We start from the raw sequence: 18095 nt of genomic DNA, 5'->3' as shown, positions 1-18095 counted from the left end.
CGTTACTATTAAAGGGGATAAATCCATGACCAAAGTTTACCATATAGAAATTGGAGAGATTCCAGCTTTGAAGATACTTCAAACTTTTTTTTTTTCCTCATGGAAAGAGAGAAAAGTGAATATGCTAGTGCTCTTTTCCTTGCAGTAAGAGGCATTTCAGTGAATTGTTCTGGTTAGAAACAAAAACCAGGATTTGAAGTTCAGAAGGAGCATGTTTAGTACTATGAAGAGGATGTGATATGGAGTGATTGATTTTCTAATACCACCTTCCCCATCCCCAGGCAAAGGTGACATGGATTGGAGATCCATCAGAAGTGACAGAGACCAGAGCATACTACACTGCAGCCATGATTGGAGATGAAAGGGTAGGTTGCAGAGAAGGTAGGAGCTTTAGATTTGCGACGTGGATGTTTGAAACGACGATTGCGCTAGATGTTTTCCTCTATCCCTGCGTCATGTTGAAAAGTAGCTCTAGCTTACACGATTATGCAACCTATACAAAATAAAATGATGCCCCTACATGATCGATGCGTCAAATAGCTCTCTGCGTTGTGAATTGAGCAGACATAAAAATAGCCCACTATGCGGCGTGAAAATTCAGTTGACGCAAGTTATCACTTTTGATAACAATTTTGCGCATGCTCAGAACAGGTTTTTTTCTTCTGAAGGTCCACGTCGCGTACATCTAAAGCTCCCTAATTTCTATTGCATTGGGGGCAGCAGGCAAGCTCTTAAGGTCTATCTAGATATTCTTGAAGTCGGGTACACACCACTTCCGGTAGCTGGAGTGAAAACAGACGGCTTACCTGTACATATGTGGAGCTTTCACATGAATGCAGTGCACACTAGCAGTGTACAAATCTACATGGTGATGCAGACACTAGTACGGTGTTTATGAACTTGGGCTGTCGGCATGCAGAATTCTTTATCCACCCTTCTCATTTGTAATTTGTCAGTAAAATTTCTTGTGGCTGTTAGAAATGTTCAGATGGACCATATCTGATGATTTGATGGAATTTTGAAGCCAACTACATAAGAAAAGTAGATAATTGTGTCTCGAAAGTACGCTGATTATGAGTTTGTTTTTCACTCTAGCCTCTACTCTCTGTGACCTTGTGCCACATAAATACCTGGATGTCCAACTATAAGAATACTGAAATGAATCCAACATGTAATATGGCCATATCCCTGAAGACAGAAAACAGCTGTAGTAACACAGTGAATCTCTGGAAATTTATCCAGTTCAGAATAAGTATCAATTTTTGCTGTGTTTAGTGACTCCTGTTATGAACATTTTGATTTGGTTTGATTTTATCTCATTGCCCAAGAGGTGCTTGATGTATTCACAGTAGTTAGATCACAACCAGGTTCCAATTTTGATTGACAGTTACTGTATGCTCTGTGCAATGTAAAGATACACTTTTTTGACTGACAAAGCTTTCAAGAAAATTTAGGGATAATCAAGTATAAAGGATCTTCATACATTTACTTTCAAAAAATAATCTCTGGTAAGTAATGATTCGTATAATGTCAGCTGCTTTCAGCATTTGGCTGAGGTAAATTGAAGAACAGAGGGGTTTTATGGTCCTGCCATTTTTAATTTTTTCTTTCTTTTTAACCATGGTAAGAGCAGCACTTTTTTTCAGCACTTTTACACTGCATGGTACCTAGAGATTCAATTTTGTTGGCACATCTTTTCTGTCGTTTGTCCCAATCTGGCAGGTTGAAAATGGTGACTGCGTTCACATCCATCCAGACGATCCGACCAAGCCTCTTTTCATCGCCAAGGTGGTCTACATGTGGGAGGATAAGGAAGGGGAGATGATGTTCCATGCTCGCTGGTTTGTGTGAGTCAGCCACCATCTTTAAGTGATGCCACCTTTTTTTTATTGCCTCACCCCCCCCCCCCCACACACACACACATACACCATCACTACCACCCCCACCCCTCGTGTTTGACATCTGTCAATGTAATAAAAAAAAACTCACTGCTTTTGTCCAGTTAATATTGAAAATTGGTTGAAGCACTGCATCAATGAAAGCTGTGCTGAATGTGTAGATAGGGTTCAAGAGTGTATTTTGAATGACTAGTCATTAAATATACAAGTCAGATACTGACTTTACTGTAAAAGGTGAAATATATTCTAGGAAATTGAGAGCAAGAGGCTTTTTCGTATATTTGCCAGGTCTTATGGTATTAAAATGAGAGTATACCAAAGTTTGTTCAGTATTTTGGTCTTCTACGTGTATTTATATTTGGGGACAGCCAGGACTGCAAACCTATTGGCTATGACATAAAGGGATCATGTTTATAAATCATGACTTTGGTTACTCCCCAGATATGGTTCTGAGACTGTGCTTGGGGAGACGTCTGACCACCTGGAGGTCTTCCTCGTCGACGAGTGCCAAGACACGTACCTCGCCTCCGTCAATTCAAAGTGCACCGTCATCTACAAGGCGCCCTCGCCCGACTGGCACATGCTCGGTGGCATCGACGACCCAGAGTCGGACCGCGTGGTCAAGGAGGATGATGGGAAGACATTCTTCTACCAGAAGTGGTACGATCCCGATCTGGCTCGCTTCGAAGACGAGGAGGTTCTGGAACGGCCAGACTCTATCCCACTGCATCGTTTCTGCACCTGTTGCCTGAAACTAGAAAAGATAGAAAAGGTTTGTGTGTCAACATTAGCTTGAACTTTTGTGTGTCCTTGATTGTAGCTTTTATCTGCCATTATCTATTTTCTATGATTTGACTCTTTTTTTTTTTTTTTTCCGGGGGGAGGGAGGGGATGGGATGAAGTGAGACTGAATATTTCATATTTATGCCAGCTTGCATTCCAGCAGTGCAACATTGCCACAACGAGTCATTGTGTTATAGTTAGTATTTGGAAGATTGCTAACTGTAATCAAAACATCTGTGGCAAGCAGGGCATGTCAGCCAGTCTGCCAGCTGGTAAATATGTTGCAATGAGGGATTATAAAAACAAAGTTATTAAACATATATATATATATCCATGCCAGAGGTCTTGTGACTCTGTGCAGACAGGTCCTGTAAAGGCCACAGATATGCTTCTATTTAAGTGACTGTCCTATACAGATTTGACTGTATTCTCACTGTAAGACAGCGATAATGTGTTCCTTTTTACGATCAGGATGAAACTCCAAGACCAGGCGCGAAGACAGAAGTGCAAGACTCAAAGACACTGTACAGGTAAAGGATCACCCCAAAGTTTTGTGTTTTGTAGAGTCTGCCATCTATGATACTTTTGTGTACCATCATCAAATGATAGAATCCCAGTAAGCATGCAAGCAAAGCTGCCAAGTCCCCCTGATACTCCAGGAGCCTCTCGGTAAAATGACATACAGTGTATTTCTTCATATCCTAACTAGAGAATATGACAATATTCCTGATTTAATGATTTTTGCCTGTTGATGTGCATATACAACCAAAGTATATCCCAGAACTCTCTTTAAAATTCCCCTGATGTTTTGATGTATATTGGCAGCCCTTATGCAGGTAGCTACATGTAGTTACTTGTCATGTGAATGTGCTGTTACTAATTGGCCAAATTCAAGGATTTCTAGATTCATTGTTTACTTTAAAGAATATAGTGGTGACAGTTTGTTTCAGAGCTATTAAAAGGGATGTTGAAACAAAGTTTAACTTGTAGAAGCTGTGTTTACACCAATCATGTCAAAGCTGTCAAGCTAGGACGTGGAAAACTTAAAGCCAAAAAAAGAGACAGTCAATGACAGATGTTCAACAAGTGTCATCACAGCAGAAGAAAGATACATAGAGGTTTAAAGAAGATTGGTTAAACACCAAAAACAGAAGTTCTTAGCACTGAACTTTGACCTCAAATCTTTTTATGTACTCTTTGCAGTACCTGCCACTTCAAAGGAGTGGAGTACCAGATTGGAGATGGTGTTTACCTACTCCCAGAGGCCTACTCCTTCAACATCAAGCAGAAGGCTCCACCCAAGAAATCTGTCTCTAAGAAAGATCTGGTAAGTCTTTGCAAGAGACACTTCTGTTTGACTAGAATATTCCTCCCCATCTTGTATAACTCAGTTTTATTCAAGGATGGATTGGCTGTCAGTTTGATTGTTGATTTTTTTTTTTTTTTTTGATATCTATGTCTTGTTTTTCAGTCCTGTGGTGTTTTTGTGTGCACAGAAACTGCCATGAAGTAAACTTGTTTGCTAAGTGCCTTGTGTTTTACATTGAAAAAAAAACAACAACTGCAAATGAGATTGTAGGTGAATTCAGTGTGAATGATTCTAAAGGTAATAGCTGGGATGATTTCAGAATTTGATGCTAATTCATCCTAAAATGACAGTGCTCAGTAAATAGGACCATGTTAACGCATTGCTTCTTAGATTTTTCACTTCACATATGATTGATAAAGGAACAAGTATCCTCCTGGGGGTCAAAGGGTTAATCCCTCCATCTCTGTCCCTTCTAGGATGAGGATCTGTACCCTGAAAACTACCGCAAGAGCTCAGAGTATGTGAAGGGCAGCAACCTGGAGTGCCCGGAGCCCTTCCGGATCGGTCAGATCACATCCATCTACACCACCAAGTCAAACTCGGTGGTCAAGCTCAGGGTCAATAAGATGTACAGACCAGAGGACACTCACAAGGGGCGTGGCGCTGCTCATCAGTCTGACCTTAATGTCCTCTACTGGAGTGAAGAAGGTTAGCTCTTCCAACTTTATACGTCTGTTCATTTTCATACCTAAATCATACCTTGGAAGTGGGCATTATGCCATACTTTTTGTTTAAATTTCCAAACTCATGCTCTTTGTAACCTGTTCAGTATACCATGCTATGCTATTTTTGTTGTCATGTCAAGAGGTAATGTTGGCAGTTTTTATGCCTCCACCAACGAAGTGGCCGGAGGCATTATGTTTTCGGGTCGTCCGTCCGTCCCGTTTTGTTTTTGTCGATATCTCAACAACCGTGTGGTGGTTTTGCATCAAACTTGGTATGAGGGTATATCCTTGGGGGATGATACTTTGTGTGGATTTTAGGGTCACAGGGTCAAAGGTCACAGGTTATTTTGTAAAAAAAAAATTTGAAATTTCATGTTTTTCTCCGTATCTCGCAAATGGTTCAAGGTATCTTCATGGAACTTCGTATATAATTATGCTTGTACCGATGGGCAGTGATTATCTAGGGAAGTTTGGGGTCATGGGTCAAAGGTCAGGGGTCAAAGGTCAAGGTCAACTCCTCAAAATATAACTACTTTCCTTATATTTATGCAATGCCTGAAGGATTTTTTTAAAACTTGATGTATGCATGTATAACCCAATATATATTCTGTGGGAAGTTTCTTGCCAAAAGGTCAAAGGTCCAAAGGTCAAGTGAAAGTGCTAAATTGCACTTTTTCCTCCATATCTCAAAAATAACTCAAGGTATTGTCATGAAACTTACATATTTATGCATGTTCTACCTAACAGTGATTCTCTTTGGAACTGTGGGGTCAAAGGTCAAAGGCCAGGTTTCGATAATACTATTTTACCATTTGATACTGAAATTATACTTTTTCTCAATACCTTGAAAATTACTCAATGCATAAACTTGTAAAAGGGTCAAAAGTCAAGTGAAAATCATCAGTTCCCCCAAATACCTGCACTCTGACGTTTTAATCATTCATCCAATTGAACCTAGTTCTAGGAAAGTGAACATTCAGCACATTTGTGGCAAACCTGTCATTTTAATATTTTGCCAATTGTGTGAAACTGTCATCACACATTGTCAAGACATTGTACTACAGACCTATTAGGAGAACCATGTATTATGGCGGAAGCATACACCAGTCGCCGTAGCGTGTGGTTTTTTTTTTTTTTTGATAGGGTCTAGTCAATCAGCTTTGCAGTTTACAAACACCTTCCCGTGGACATAACTCAGTAAAATTACTTAATCATGAAAGATCAAATGAGTTTATTCAACTAAACAGCTTTGCTGCCATAAAATTTCAGAATTTAATGAAATATTTTATCTTTTCGATAGTTTGCACTATTTCCCACAAACTTATAAGTAGGTAATGCTTTATGATTGTGTCTTATCATTTTATGACAATCTAAATCAAGTGATGTAGATTTGGAAAAAGTTTAATGCTTACCACAGGTTACTATAATACTTATTATATATGTCAACTTAGACTCTGTGTGGGTAAGAACTTTTTAAAATCTTGTTGATGTGTCTAGATGCTTTGGTGGAGCTGACCTGCGTTCAAGGAAAATGTTCTGTTGTTTATGCCGAAGACCTGAATGAGAGTGTGGAGGAATACAGCATGGGTGGTGCCCACAGGTTTTACTTCAGAGAGGTGAGAGGTCATACCCTGCATAGAATGACAGTGACAGAACCCTGATGATTAATATTCTTTATACAAAGCTGCCAGTTGTGATATAATATGCTCAATTCACACTTATGTCTTTGTGATGTTGCCTGTATTTACTGTGTACGTGGTATATTTTGCAGTGCCTTTATTTTTCGCAAGTCAGCCAATATTTGTGAAATGAAGAACTCCTTTTAAAAAAATTGCCTTCCAATACAAATGGGTTGTTTATTTTCTTTTGCTTTTGAAACGTGATAGTATTTCTGTCCCATTCCATCTATGAGAGTGAGGCTTGCAAATTTACCCACTTTAAAAATTGCCTTACACATCTCACTTTGTGAAATGCATGGTGTATACAGCAGCTATAATTATTTATGACTAACCCTAAGTTGCGGGTTGTGTTGGTCATTAACATGTTTGTATGCACTTTGATTCAATAAAGGGAGGGGGAAATGAAGTAAAGAGCATAGAAATATTATATGCCCTGCATATCCGCTCTGTTCTGTAGCAATTTCATTTGATATTTCATTTATAATGAAATGGTCTGTTCATGAAGACATGTTGGAATGCTGACATAATTGTAGTGCAGTTTAAGATGTTCCTTTCAATGTTTCCTCCTCCTCTCCCATAGGCCTATGACAGTGAGAGGAAGACATTTGAAGATCCACCCAGTAAGGCACGAAACACAAAGATGAAGGGAAAGGTATGTTTTAACATCCTTTTTCATCTTTTTTCTTTATCTCCAGGTTTTAATTTTCATGGAAGGAATTGTGGAGTTAAAAAAAAAAAATGGCTATGCAACTCAATCATAATTTTGCATGTGAATTGCTGAAGAACAAGTAATTGTGCATCCATCAGCCAGTACAACAGTCAATATTTCAGACCTGACGATATGTACCTACAAATACATACAAACACAAATCAGTAGCCTTGGTCAGCTTATGAAGTCTTAAAGCCGTTGCCATAATGAGTATTTTAGTATTGCAATTCGACACAGTTATGTTTATAATGTTTGTTTGTTATATTGACACCTATTGACCTTTATCAGACTCACGTGCTATTAACAAGAAACTTTGATATTACCTTACCATTGTGGCCTTTTTATGCCAGGAAAATATAAATGGACAGTATAAATATATTATGTCCGTTGACTGAAAGAAAATGTTTTTGCTGCATGGTAATTTACATGGAATCACGTTAGATTCCATCAGAATTGTTGAATTGTCTGATCATTATTCACTTCCTGTACTATGTTTCCTTGCCCAGCAGTGCCAAGGTTTTCAATTTAGCAGCATGGCAGTAAATGTCTTCATGTGTTCTTGTGTTACATATGCCATTCTTTGTCTGTTTCATTCAGGGCAAGGGGAAAGGAAAAGGGAAAGGAAAAGGGAAGTCTAGCAGCGAGAAGACAGAGGAGAAACCTTCTGAGGAAGTCTCCTTCAACAAGTTGCGCTGTCTTGATGTCTTTGCCGGCTGTGGAGGTATGTGTGATGTCCAGATATGTGTTTAACAGCTGCAAGATCTACAAAGTGTAGGATCATCTCTGATTCAACATTGTCAAACAGTTATATCCCTCTATCATCTTTCCCCTGGCCCATTTTTCCATTTTTGTTGGATGATTGTGATGTGCAACAAACACAGTATCATCAGTGAGAGATAACGAAGTACCGAGGTTAGATTCAAAATGATGAGAATAGGACCCAACATTTGTTTCATTTTGAAATATCTTCGGAGATTGAAAATGAGTGGGGTTCTCTCTGTTGCACATAACCTGTGTGAATCTTTGGCTATCTTCCCAGATTGGACAATGTAATACTGGTTGTAGGTTTTACCCCTTTAGATAAGGGGTTGCTATTACAGTGAGTGTAAGTGAAAGTATTACCAGTAAATGCAGTGTGACCTTGTGCTGGAAAAGTAACCAGAATACTGCACACTTGAAGAAGTGGGATACCATGTCTGTAACATTGCAACAACATGTTTTGTTTATTGCATATTTGGACAATAGCATCTTTGTTTTGATAGAAGAAACACACAAGTACTTCACTTGTTTTTAATGTCAAGTTATTCCAAAGGCTTGGTTCAATCCTGGGTAAATGGATTGTGAACTCATGATTTTAGTAGTCCTCCTTGGAATGGTATTCACACCTCTCTCTTTCCCTACAAACTCCTTTACTGCTTGCCCTGTAGGTCTGTCAGAAGGTTTTCACCAGGCTGGTATCTGTGAGAGCAGCTGGGCCATCGAGAAGGAGGAGCCTGCAGCACAGGCCTTCCGACTCAACAATCCAGGCTCCATCGTCTTCAGTGACGACTGCAACGAACTTCTACGCCTTGTCATGCAGGTGTGGGTCAGAGCCAGAACATTCCCCTTTAGCTCGCAGAACTCTGTCCAGATAATTTTAGGGGCATTGGCTGGTTTTCACAGTTGGTGAAATCATCCAAATTCATTCAGTGCCATCTTTTTTCATGTTGTTATTAAGTTACCTGGTAATTGCAATGAAGTGTAAATTTGTCTCGACTTGTACCACTATTGACCTAGAGCATATGATGATGCCCCATGTACGACGCCAGTCACATCTGCCAACTGAACAATTTCATTGTTTGTTTGTTTGTTTGTTTACTTGTTTGTTTGTTGGGTAAAATTATAGGACTCATAACATCTTCTGTAATCATGGAAGAATGCCAACAGTTTAGGTATTTGCATTCATTCATATTTATTTCCATTTTGGTATGATGCAAGATTAGCATTTATGCAACTGTTCATCAAGAGTTAAAAACTTCAAGCATGAGAGGGTGCAGTGAACCTCACCTAAGTCAACCTCACACAGGTTGAAAATTTGGTTGAGTGAAAAAACAATTCTACCTTGAATGGCTGTAAACGTGTGCTAGTTCTACTGTGTAAGATAAATTACGTGTAACTTCAGTCAAAGGTATTTCTCCAATCCCTTTCAATTCATATTGCACTGGCCCAGATTATGAAAACATATCTGTGATCTTGATATCCAGGGTGAGAAGACGAATGCAACCGGTCAGAAGCTACCTCAAAAGGGAGATGTTGAGCTGCTGTGTGGAGGACCGCCATGCCAAGGATTCAGTGGGATGAACCGCTTTAACTCCAGAGAATATTCCAAGTTCAAGGTGAGCGCCAAACTCTTTTTTTTTTCGCAAAAAGTCTGACTTAGCAACAGCCTGCAAGACTTCTCGGTGTGGTGAACTAATGAGTCATTGTGAAATGTGATCAATTTTTTCTCCCAACACCCTCCAGAATGGACTAGATGTAAATATGAACAGACTCTTCCATGTTGATTACAAGGATGAATGAAGAAATTGAACCTGAACTGTACTCAAAATTATTTAATACCAGTCCTTTGTGTGTGCAACCTGTTCACAGGACCTGTTCTACAGGATCCAGACTGTTAACCAGACTATCTTCTTGTCCTGCAAACCTTACATAATCATTTCTTTGTTGTTGTTGTTGTTGGTTTTTTTTTTTTTTAAACTAATGACAGGATTTACAATTACGTTTTTTATTGTAATAGTGGAATGTTAGGGTAATTGACTAAATTCCTAGTATGAAAGTTGTCTTTTCCGTTTCTACTCTTAAGGTGAACATTTGCTGTTTCTTCCACCTTTGCAGAATTCACTGATTTCGTCATACCTGAGCTACTGTGACTACTACCGACCACGATTCTTCCTCCTCGAGAATGTTCGTAATTTTGTGTCGTACAAGAAGAACATGGTGTTGAAGCTTGCACTGAGATGTCTTGTCAGAATGGGTTATCAGGTATGAACTTAGGGATCTTTTTCTTTTAGTCTGAAACCATAAACTTGTCACTGCTTGTACCATTTACTCACTATACCAGTTGATAGTCTGCATGTATTTCCACACACTATCAGTGGTAGGATAATGCTGTCCTAATCACACACATGTAGAGCATTTTGTAAATGTAGATAAAGACAACTGAAAGTAACAAATGTATTTATACCCTCACAAGTTTTCATGTATGTCATATATGAAACTTGGAAAATTGTTACTTTTAGCTAATACAAGAAAATGCATGTTCCCATACCAAGATATGTCTGAGTAAACATTTGATTTTAAGACAAGTTTTATATTTATACAGCTGGAATATGAGATATTTGTCATTTTTGTATATGAAATGAATAAGAAATTGTGAGAGCATGACATCCTCAACTTGCTGATTTGAATATTCATAAGGACTGGTCAAGAAATGTCTTCCAGAAATATGTGAAATTTCAAAATGTTTTATTTTCCTTATTTCTTATCCCATTTTTGTGATTTTTTGAATCATTCTGTAGGGAGTATTTTTCTCTTTCTTTGAACATTTAATAATTTTTGGGGTGGATTTCCTCTTAAAGTCATAAAAAGTGACACTACCTTCTGATTTGTTTATGGTCACTTTCGTCATGTCTCTCTCTTTTATCACTCTTTTTGTTTGGGGGTTTAGTGCACCTTTGGCATTCTTCAAGCTGGCCAGTATGGAGTCCCCCAGACCCGTCGTAGAGCTATCATCCTTGCTGCGGCTCCAGGCGAGAAGCTTCCGAAGTACCCAGAGCCCCTGCACGTGTTCTCACCACGAGCCTGTCAGCTGAGCGTCATGATCGGCGATCGCAAGATCGAGTCCAACAACCTTTGGTCCCAGTCCGCGCCCTTCCGCACCATCACCGTCCGGGATGCCATGTCCGACCTCCCATCCATCGGTAACGGCGCCAACAAACTGGAGATCTCGTACGACGGCGAGCCGCAGTCTGCTTTCCAACGCTCGGTGAGGCAGAGGTTTAGTAACTTCTTCAGAGTAGATTAGTTCAGGTTTATCACCAGTCCCACATATATTTATTTACAGATATTACCATATCTGTACACCACCTGTCCATGCAAACTCATTAAATATTAACTAGTTTATATTATACACTGGCAGAAAGTATTGGCTACTATGACATATATATGTGAAATGTTTCTCTGCATTATTCTAGCTTGTTTGGATTGTGATAATCAGTCAGTAAGGTAATCTATGTCTAATTACAAATCAAATCATGAAGCTTGGACAAAAGGCTTGAGTGAACTTCCAGATATCAGATTTGCTCTTATATGACTAAAGTGTTACCACATGCCCTGCAATTTCCTAACCCCCCTCCCCCCAAACTGGTACCTGTACTTCTCTGTCCTACTTAAGCTGTCTATGACTTCTACATGTAGTTCTCTATAAGTTTTCTCGAGTCTGTTGTTTGTTAGCAATATAGAGGGGGTGCCATGATTTTCTCGAAATAAGAAAATGAGTATCTCTGAAATTTATTTTGTTTGAAGAAAAGATTTCCTCAAACATTTGCTGACCCACCTGTTGTAGATTCGAGGCAACCAGTACCAGCCCATCCTGAGGGACCACATCTGCAAGGACATGAGCGCCCTCGTTGCTGCCCGCATGAAGCACATCCCGCTAGCCCCAGGATCAGATTGGCGTGACCTTCCCAACATTCCAGTGACACTTCGTGATGGCACTGTCTGCAGAAAGCTGTGAGTATTCATTAGTCAGCGATTGCTGTATCCTGCTCAAATACACAGTCAAGGCAACTCCCCCCATGTAGACAACTTCCCTTCATACGGTATTGATAAGGAAAACAGAGAAGGAAAAAGATGCCTGTCTTAAACTGTATCATTGTTTTATTGATAGTCTCTAAAATACTAGTGTCATTGTGGTGTCAATTGTTTTATACAAGTATCATGAAATTTCCTTAAAGGACAAGTTCACCTTCTTTAACATAAGGATTGAGAGAATGTAGCAATATTAGTAGAACACATCAGGGAAAGTTTGAGGAAAATCGGACAATCCGTTCAAAAGTTATGAATTTTTGAAGTTTTTGTGCAGTCACTGCTGGATGAGAAGACTACTGCAGTGTATGATGTCACATGCGTACAACAATATAAGGAAAATATAAAGAGAATTTCACAAAATTTCATCTTTTGAAAAAAGTACATATTCCCATGACTCGTTACTGACATAGGTTATGGGTAATATTATTCCCATTGCTTTTAGAAAGAGGCAAGTCAAGTGCTCTTTTACTATGCAAAAAAATTGAAAATATGTTGAATTTTCTTTACATTTTCTTTTTACTGTTGTACTCATATGACATCACGAGCCTTAGTAGTCTCCTCATCCAGCGGTTCCAACACAAAGTTTTTTAAAATTCATAACTTTTGCATTGATTGTCCAATTTTCCTCAATCTTTCACTGATGTGTTCTACTGATATTGCTGCATTCTCTCAATCCTTATGTTTATGAAGGTGAACTTGTCCTTTAACTGACAGATGAAAAAGATGAAGATTGTATTGGCATATCCAGCAAAGAAACAACCCCCCTAAAAAAAAATAAAAAAAAAAAAAATAAAATATATATATATATATATATATATATATATATATATCTGGCAAAGAAATGGACTTTTCTTGAAATATTTACATGTTGAAGAGACTACACTACGAGTGCAGCAACCCCCTCCCCACACACACAAAAAAAAAACAAAAAAAAAAACAACTGATGCAATGAATTCATGTCATGCAAGAATATCTTTGTAATTATTTTAAGGCGATACACCCACCATGACAAGAAGAACGGCAAATCTTGGACCGGTGCCCTGAGGGGTGTATGTTCCTGTGCCGAGGGTGATGCATGCGACCCGTCAGATCGCCAGTTCAACACCCTAATTCCATGGTGCCTGCCCCACACGGGGAACCGCCACAACAACTGGGCGGGGCTCTACGGGAGACTGGAGTGGAATGGCTTCTTCAGCACCACAGTAACCAACCCTGAGCCAATGGGGAAACAGGTGAGGAAGACACTTCAGACGTTAAGAAGAAGAATACATAGAGTAAGGCGTTGGTAAGAGTTTACTCTGAGGGACTAAAATCTGAAGACTTTCATGAATGTGTCCATTCCTGTTGATGCCATGCTTGTGACAGGACAGCTTCCACTCTTTGTATGTGTAGACTGATTTTAAGAAAATGAATCAGTTTAGCACATTCTGTCATATGGTGAAGGACATGCCATGTACATATAGCAATTTCAATCCTTTATAAAGATAAAGCACTAACGAAGCTCTGGTGAAAAGGATTAATCAGTGGGTGGTGACTTTCAAACGTTGCCTGTCATATTTTGTGGTTTTAGTGTACAAGTAGTATATGTGTGCTTCAGATTGAAACTGATATCAGATGTTTCAAGTGAGAAGAAATGCCTGATTTTGTGTGCAGAGAATTGCTTGCATTGTACAGAGTCAGCAAAGACATGTAACTAGCTGCATGATAATATCTAAATAAAGATAATTTCTGTATTTCCTTGACCAGACTGAAGGGCAAACTTGTTTACCTATTTTTTTTTTCCTGCTGAATTTTTATAGGGGCGAGTTCTACACCCAGAGCAGCACCGTGTGGTCAGTGTCCGAGAGTGCGCCAGGTCCCAGGGATTCCCAGACACCTACCGCTTCTTTGGCACCATCCTGGACAAGCACAGACAGGTGAGAAAGCAGTGCTGGCCTAGATAGAGGGAAACAACATCTTTATCAGTGTATAAGACATAATTATGTGTATCATCTAACCCTGCATGATTAATTCAAAGTGTAGTCACTGCATGAGACACTGCTCTTAATGTGTGCAGGGATTTGAGAGTTCAGAGTTTAATCTGATTGCAGACTTTTTTACTCTGCGCAGAGCCCATTTTTCAGACCTTTTTTTTTTTTTTTTCAGTTCAAATGCATTGAAATGTTCACAGTTTAATGCCCTTCAGATGTTTTTTCATAAGTTTCAGATTTTTTCAGACTTTGATTTAACTGGTATCTCACTGTATAAGACCCTGTTATGATTAGGCTCCATTGTACTCTTAACCCGTTGAGGACGAGTCCCGAGTACACTCGGGCAAGCGTTTGGGAAATGCGTGTTGGAGCAAAATCAAACCGTCCTCAACGGGTTAATATTGGTAAAATAAATGACTGCCTTGTGTGATGGTCTCCTGTGGATACTGTCGTGCTCCTTGATTCTAATGTGACAACTTGAAATGATTTTGTGTTGCTTGAAGGTTTGAAATGATTTTCTGGTGAAGCAGTTTCACCATGCAGGCGAAGGGTAACCAGCCTTTCATGGTGTATTTTGATTTTGGAAATATTCCGCAAGCCCTCCTCTGTCCCAACTTTATATCCTCATTTGTGGTATGAGCAGAGATTTTGATCTATATAATCAATTTTTGCCTTAGACTGTCTTTAATGCAAATTTTTTTTCTGCGGTTTTTCACAAGGTTGGCAACGCTGTACCGCCCCCGATGGCTGCCGCCATTGGACAGGAGATCAAGGTTTGTCTACAGGAGAAGGCCAGGAGGGAGCAGAAGGTGAAACTGGAGACTTTTAAGGAGGAGAATGGGGACTGCATGGATTAACTTACCTTCTCATACTGCAGAGTGCAGCCTCCACCTTAATCCTCTCGGCACTTGTGATTTAAAGTGTTGTTAGGATTGTCTGAGGTTGGTCTTCAGTGGAGGAGGAGTAGATATCATGAATGAATTCTCATGCTCAGAGTCAAGATTGAAATGGGGAAAATGGAGAATCAACAACATACCCTGATTTGTAAACTATGATGACTAACTCTAAGAACCGGCACACTTCTGGGGCTTGTTGCATAAAAGTTACAATTATGGTAACTTGGCCATCCAATGGTAACTACCATAGCAACAATACTCCACAGCCAATCACAATCAAGAATTCCATGGAAGTTACCATTGGATGGCAAAGTTACCATAATAGTAACTTTTATGCAACGCCCCCCTGTTCCTTTTCTTATAACTTTGTTCTCAGGAGTGGTTTTCTCTTTAAAACCCAATACCAAATGAAACCTGGGTCTTGTTGCATAAAAGTTGTGATTAAACATGAGTCAGAAAAACGAACATCAGTCTGGTATCAGCCAATCAGAATTGAGTTTTCAGAGAATTATGTTGGATTTTCTGACTTAAAAACATATACAATAACTTATTGACCGATTCTGTGACGCGCTATGTGTATTTTTGGCACGGGCAGCGCCATTACGCGGTGTCTTAGCCGACCCCTCTCCCCCACCCCCTTTCGCGCACAGAATGAAAAACTGATGCATGGTTGTTTTAGCCAATGGGCGTGTCATACTGAGTGCGCGAATGCTTGCTTAGTGCGCGAACCTTTGTTACAAGTGCGCGATAAACATGTTGCCCGGGGGTGGGGGAGAGGAGGGGGGGTCGGCTAAGACACCTCAAAATGAGCTCATGGCTGCGCCCAGTGCCACAAATTGTCTGCTGCCCTCAACGAACCCGAATCGGTCAATACAATAAAACTGAAGATGACAGCAGGCGCTTAGTACAAGCCCACTGTGGTTTCTATACCTACTACTCTCTTGATGGTTTTTCTCACCTCAAAACTTTTGTATGTTTGAAAGTCGTGTAAGGGCTTTCCCTTGAAATTGTACCATTTTGACTGAGGGTAGTCTTGCAACAAGCTCAGAGAAAGTTTTCAGTGTGTCAACTAGCAATGTAAGGGTATTTTGTGTGCTGCTTTGTAAAAAGTCTGACAACCAATTTTAAAACTTATACTGAAACAGAAGATGATTGTGGTTTCTATACCTACTACTCTCCTGATGGTTTTTCTCACCTCAAAACTTTTGTATGTTTGAAAGTCGGGCAAGGACTTTCCCTGGAAATTTTACCATTTTGCCTGTGCAACAAGCTCAGAGAAAGTTTTCATTGTGTCAACTAACAATGTAAGGGCATTTTGTGTGCTGCTTTGTACTACTCAATTGTAGTCACTCTTTCTTAATCATGCAGTTGTAAAAATTAAGCTTTAAGAATTTTGCGACCAAATGCATGCTATGGAGAGGCAAATACATAAGAATAAGATACATGAGATTTTATTCCAATGTTTGTTCAGCTGTCTCCACAGAAGATTAGCTGTATTTGTGACCATTTTGATAAAAGCTAAAAATCTTTTATTAATGTGATGGTTAGGCAAGTGTATTTACAATCCATGTAACTTTATTTTGTTATGTTGCTCAGTATGTACAGATGTGACAAATTGACAATGCAAAGCTTTGATTTCAATGTATAGCATTAAGTGTTTCATGTAACCACCTAAATTTAAGGCAGATATTACAAGAAAATACTTAGATATAGATGTACCATGAAGTGAACACATATTAAAGAGAATAAATGAAAGGGTCAGGGTGGATTTTTATGGGGTTTTTTTTCTTCTCAAGATTGATTCTTGTTCTGCAAATGTTGATTACTTCAGGTAGATATTTTCTGTGGTAAAGGAAAACATTGTCGTTGAAATTTGCATTTTAAGGCTTACAGAGAAAAATGTTCGGAAAAATCAGGATGTTGGTCTATACTGTGAATACAGCTGTATTTGACGTACATACCTGGTACGGGAGGGGGGGGGGGGGAGGGGGGATGTCGGAAATTCATAGCTTGGTCTTGATAGCCCTCATCAACAGGAGGGGATTACACTTAGTCTTATGTACCTTAAAAATACACAGCTGCCTTCATCAAACTGTTGTAGTGTACTTGACTGACTTGTTGCATCCCTCATACACCCCTCCCAACTTGGATAAGTAAATATTACGTCAAATCAATTTACCAAAGTGTGTACAGTTAACATAAAAGATGACCATGGAAAACTCACTGAATTAAATCTTGAATGTTATATATCCTATGTTTGTTTCTGAAAGAAAGTAATTGTACTACAGGGTAACAATTTGTACTACATTGAGGCAGTGGCATCTTGACTTTGTGACTTCAGTGCCAAATTTCAAGCTCATATCTGTGTGTTTTTGTCGTTCATGTTGGAAAGAGTTACGTTTTTTGGCTCTCGTGTTGGTGTGTCTATATTGTTGCACTGTCTTTGTCGCACACATGAGGAGAAGTAGAGCGTGGATGGCGTGTGGTTTTTGAATCCTTGTCCACCATCACAAAAGTATTTTTTTACACCTCTCTCAGCCTCCTTAAGCCTTACACCGTTTATTTTTAAACTTCCTCATTACATTTCTCTTGGCTGTATGATGTATTCGAAGTTTGTAATAAAAAGTTGCATGCATGTGGCATAATTGATATAATGCACCCCCTTTTGCACAAATCACCATTATGTCAAAAATGTCCGAGTTCATTCTCTGATTCTCTGTGTTTGGATAGCTGAATGAATTTATGTCATGTAAGGTATTTAGTCTTCCAAATACATTTGTATTTTCATGTCACTTTAGAGTGTTCTAGACAGCAGATTGGATTGATATGAATTGTCTGTAATTTCATATTGTGTCAATTAAAAGATGGATTAGTGAATGTATTATTATTCATGTACATAGGTGTTGGTTCTTGTGATCTTTTTGTTCTATGCTCTGTCGAGTCATTTCCTCTGAATGATAGCTATAAGTTATGCAAGCAAATGAGGTCATGTGAGGCTGAGAAATACACGTACATACACTTTATCAGACATACTTACTGCCTAGTAAACAACTGTGACTTGATGGACTACAATTATTGTACTACAGTACACTCCCTCTATAACAAATGTAGTTATAAAAAATTCTTGTTAGAACAAAGTAAAACTTAATTCAGGTCCCAAAATTATCATCTACATGTATTATATCTTCATATACTTGTACATGTAGTTTGGCTGTGATGAAATTTTGATACATGTACATTGTATAACAAAAACCTGCAGGTCCCAAGGATTTGGTTAT

At 39.1% G+C, this 18095-nt stretch overlaps 1 protein-coding gene across 1 annotated transcript in view; it reads left to right on the top strand.

Moving 5' to 3' along the window:
- LOC140240366 (DNA (cytosine-5)-methyltransferase PliMCI-like) overlaps positions 1 to 17712 on the top strand; it is a 38451-nt gene extending 20739 nt beyond the window's left edge. The window contains exons 16-32 of the mRNA XM_072320136.1: positions 282 to 365; positions 1723 to 1847; positions 2340 to 2670; positions 3153 to 3211; positions 3885 to 4008; positions 4467 to 4698; positions 6213 to 6331; positions 6975 to 7046; positions 7701 to 7824; positions 8531 to 8682; positions 9347 to 9478; positions 9978 to 10124; positions 10810 to 11127; positions 11707 to 11873; positions 12943 to 13183; positions 13751 to 13867; positions 14641 to 17712. Coding sequence (XP_072176237.1) covers positions 282 to 365; positions 1723 to 1847; positions 2340 to 2670; positions 3153 to 3211; positions 3885 to 4008; positions 4467 to 4698; positions 6213 to 6331; positions 6975 to 7046; positions 7701 to 7824; positions 8531 to 8682; positions 9347 to 9478; positions 9978 to 10124; positions 10810 to 11127; positions 11707 to 11873; positions 12943 to 13183; positions 13751 to 13867; positions 14641 to 14778 — 2682 coding nt within the window. The 3' untranslated portion in view covers positions 14779 to 17712. The remainder of the gene's footprint in view (positions 1 to 281; positions 366 to 1722; positions 1848 to 2339; positions 2671 to 3152; positions 3212 to 3884; positions 4009 to 4466; positions 4699 to 6212; positions 6332 to 6974; positions 7047 to 7700; positions 7825 to 8530; positions 8683 to 9346; positions 9479 to 9977; positions 10125 to 10809; positions 11128 to 11706; positions 11874 to 12942; positions 13184 to 13750; positions 13868 to 14640) is intronic.
- Positions 17713 to 18095: the final 383 nt, after the last annotated feature.

This window comes from Diadema setosum, chromosome 17, assembly GCF_964275005.1.
Source record: "Diadema setosum chromosome 17, eeDiaSeto1, whole genome shotgun sequence".
NCBI lineage: Eukaryota > Metazoa > Echinodermata > Echinoidea > Diadematoida > Diadematidae > Diadema > Diadema setosum.
Note: the sequence above shows the minus strand (reverse complement) of the source record. Positions and strands in the feature narration are given on the sequence as shown.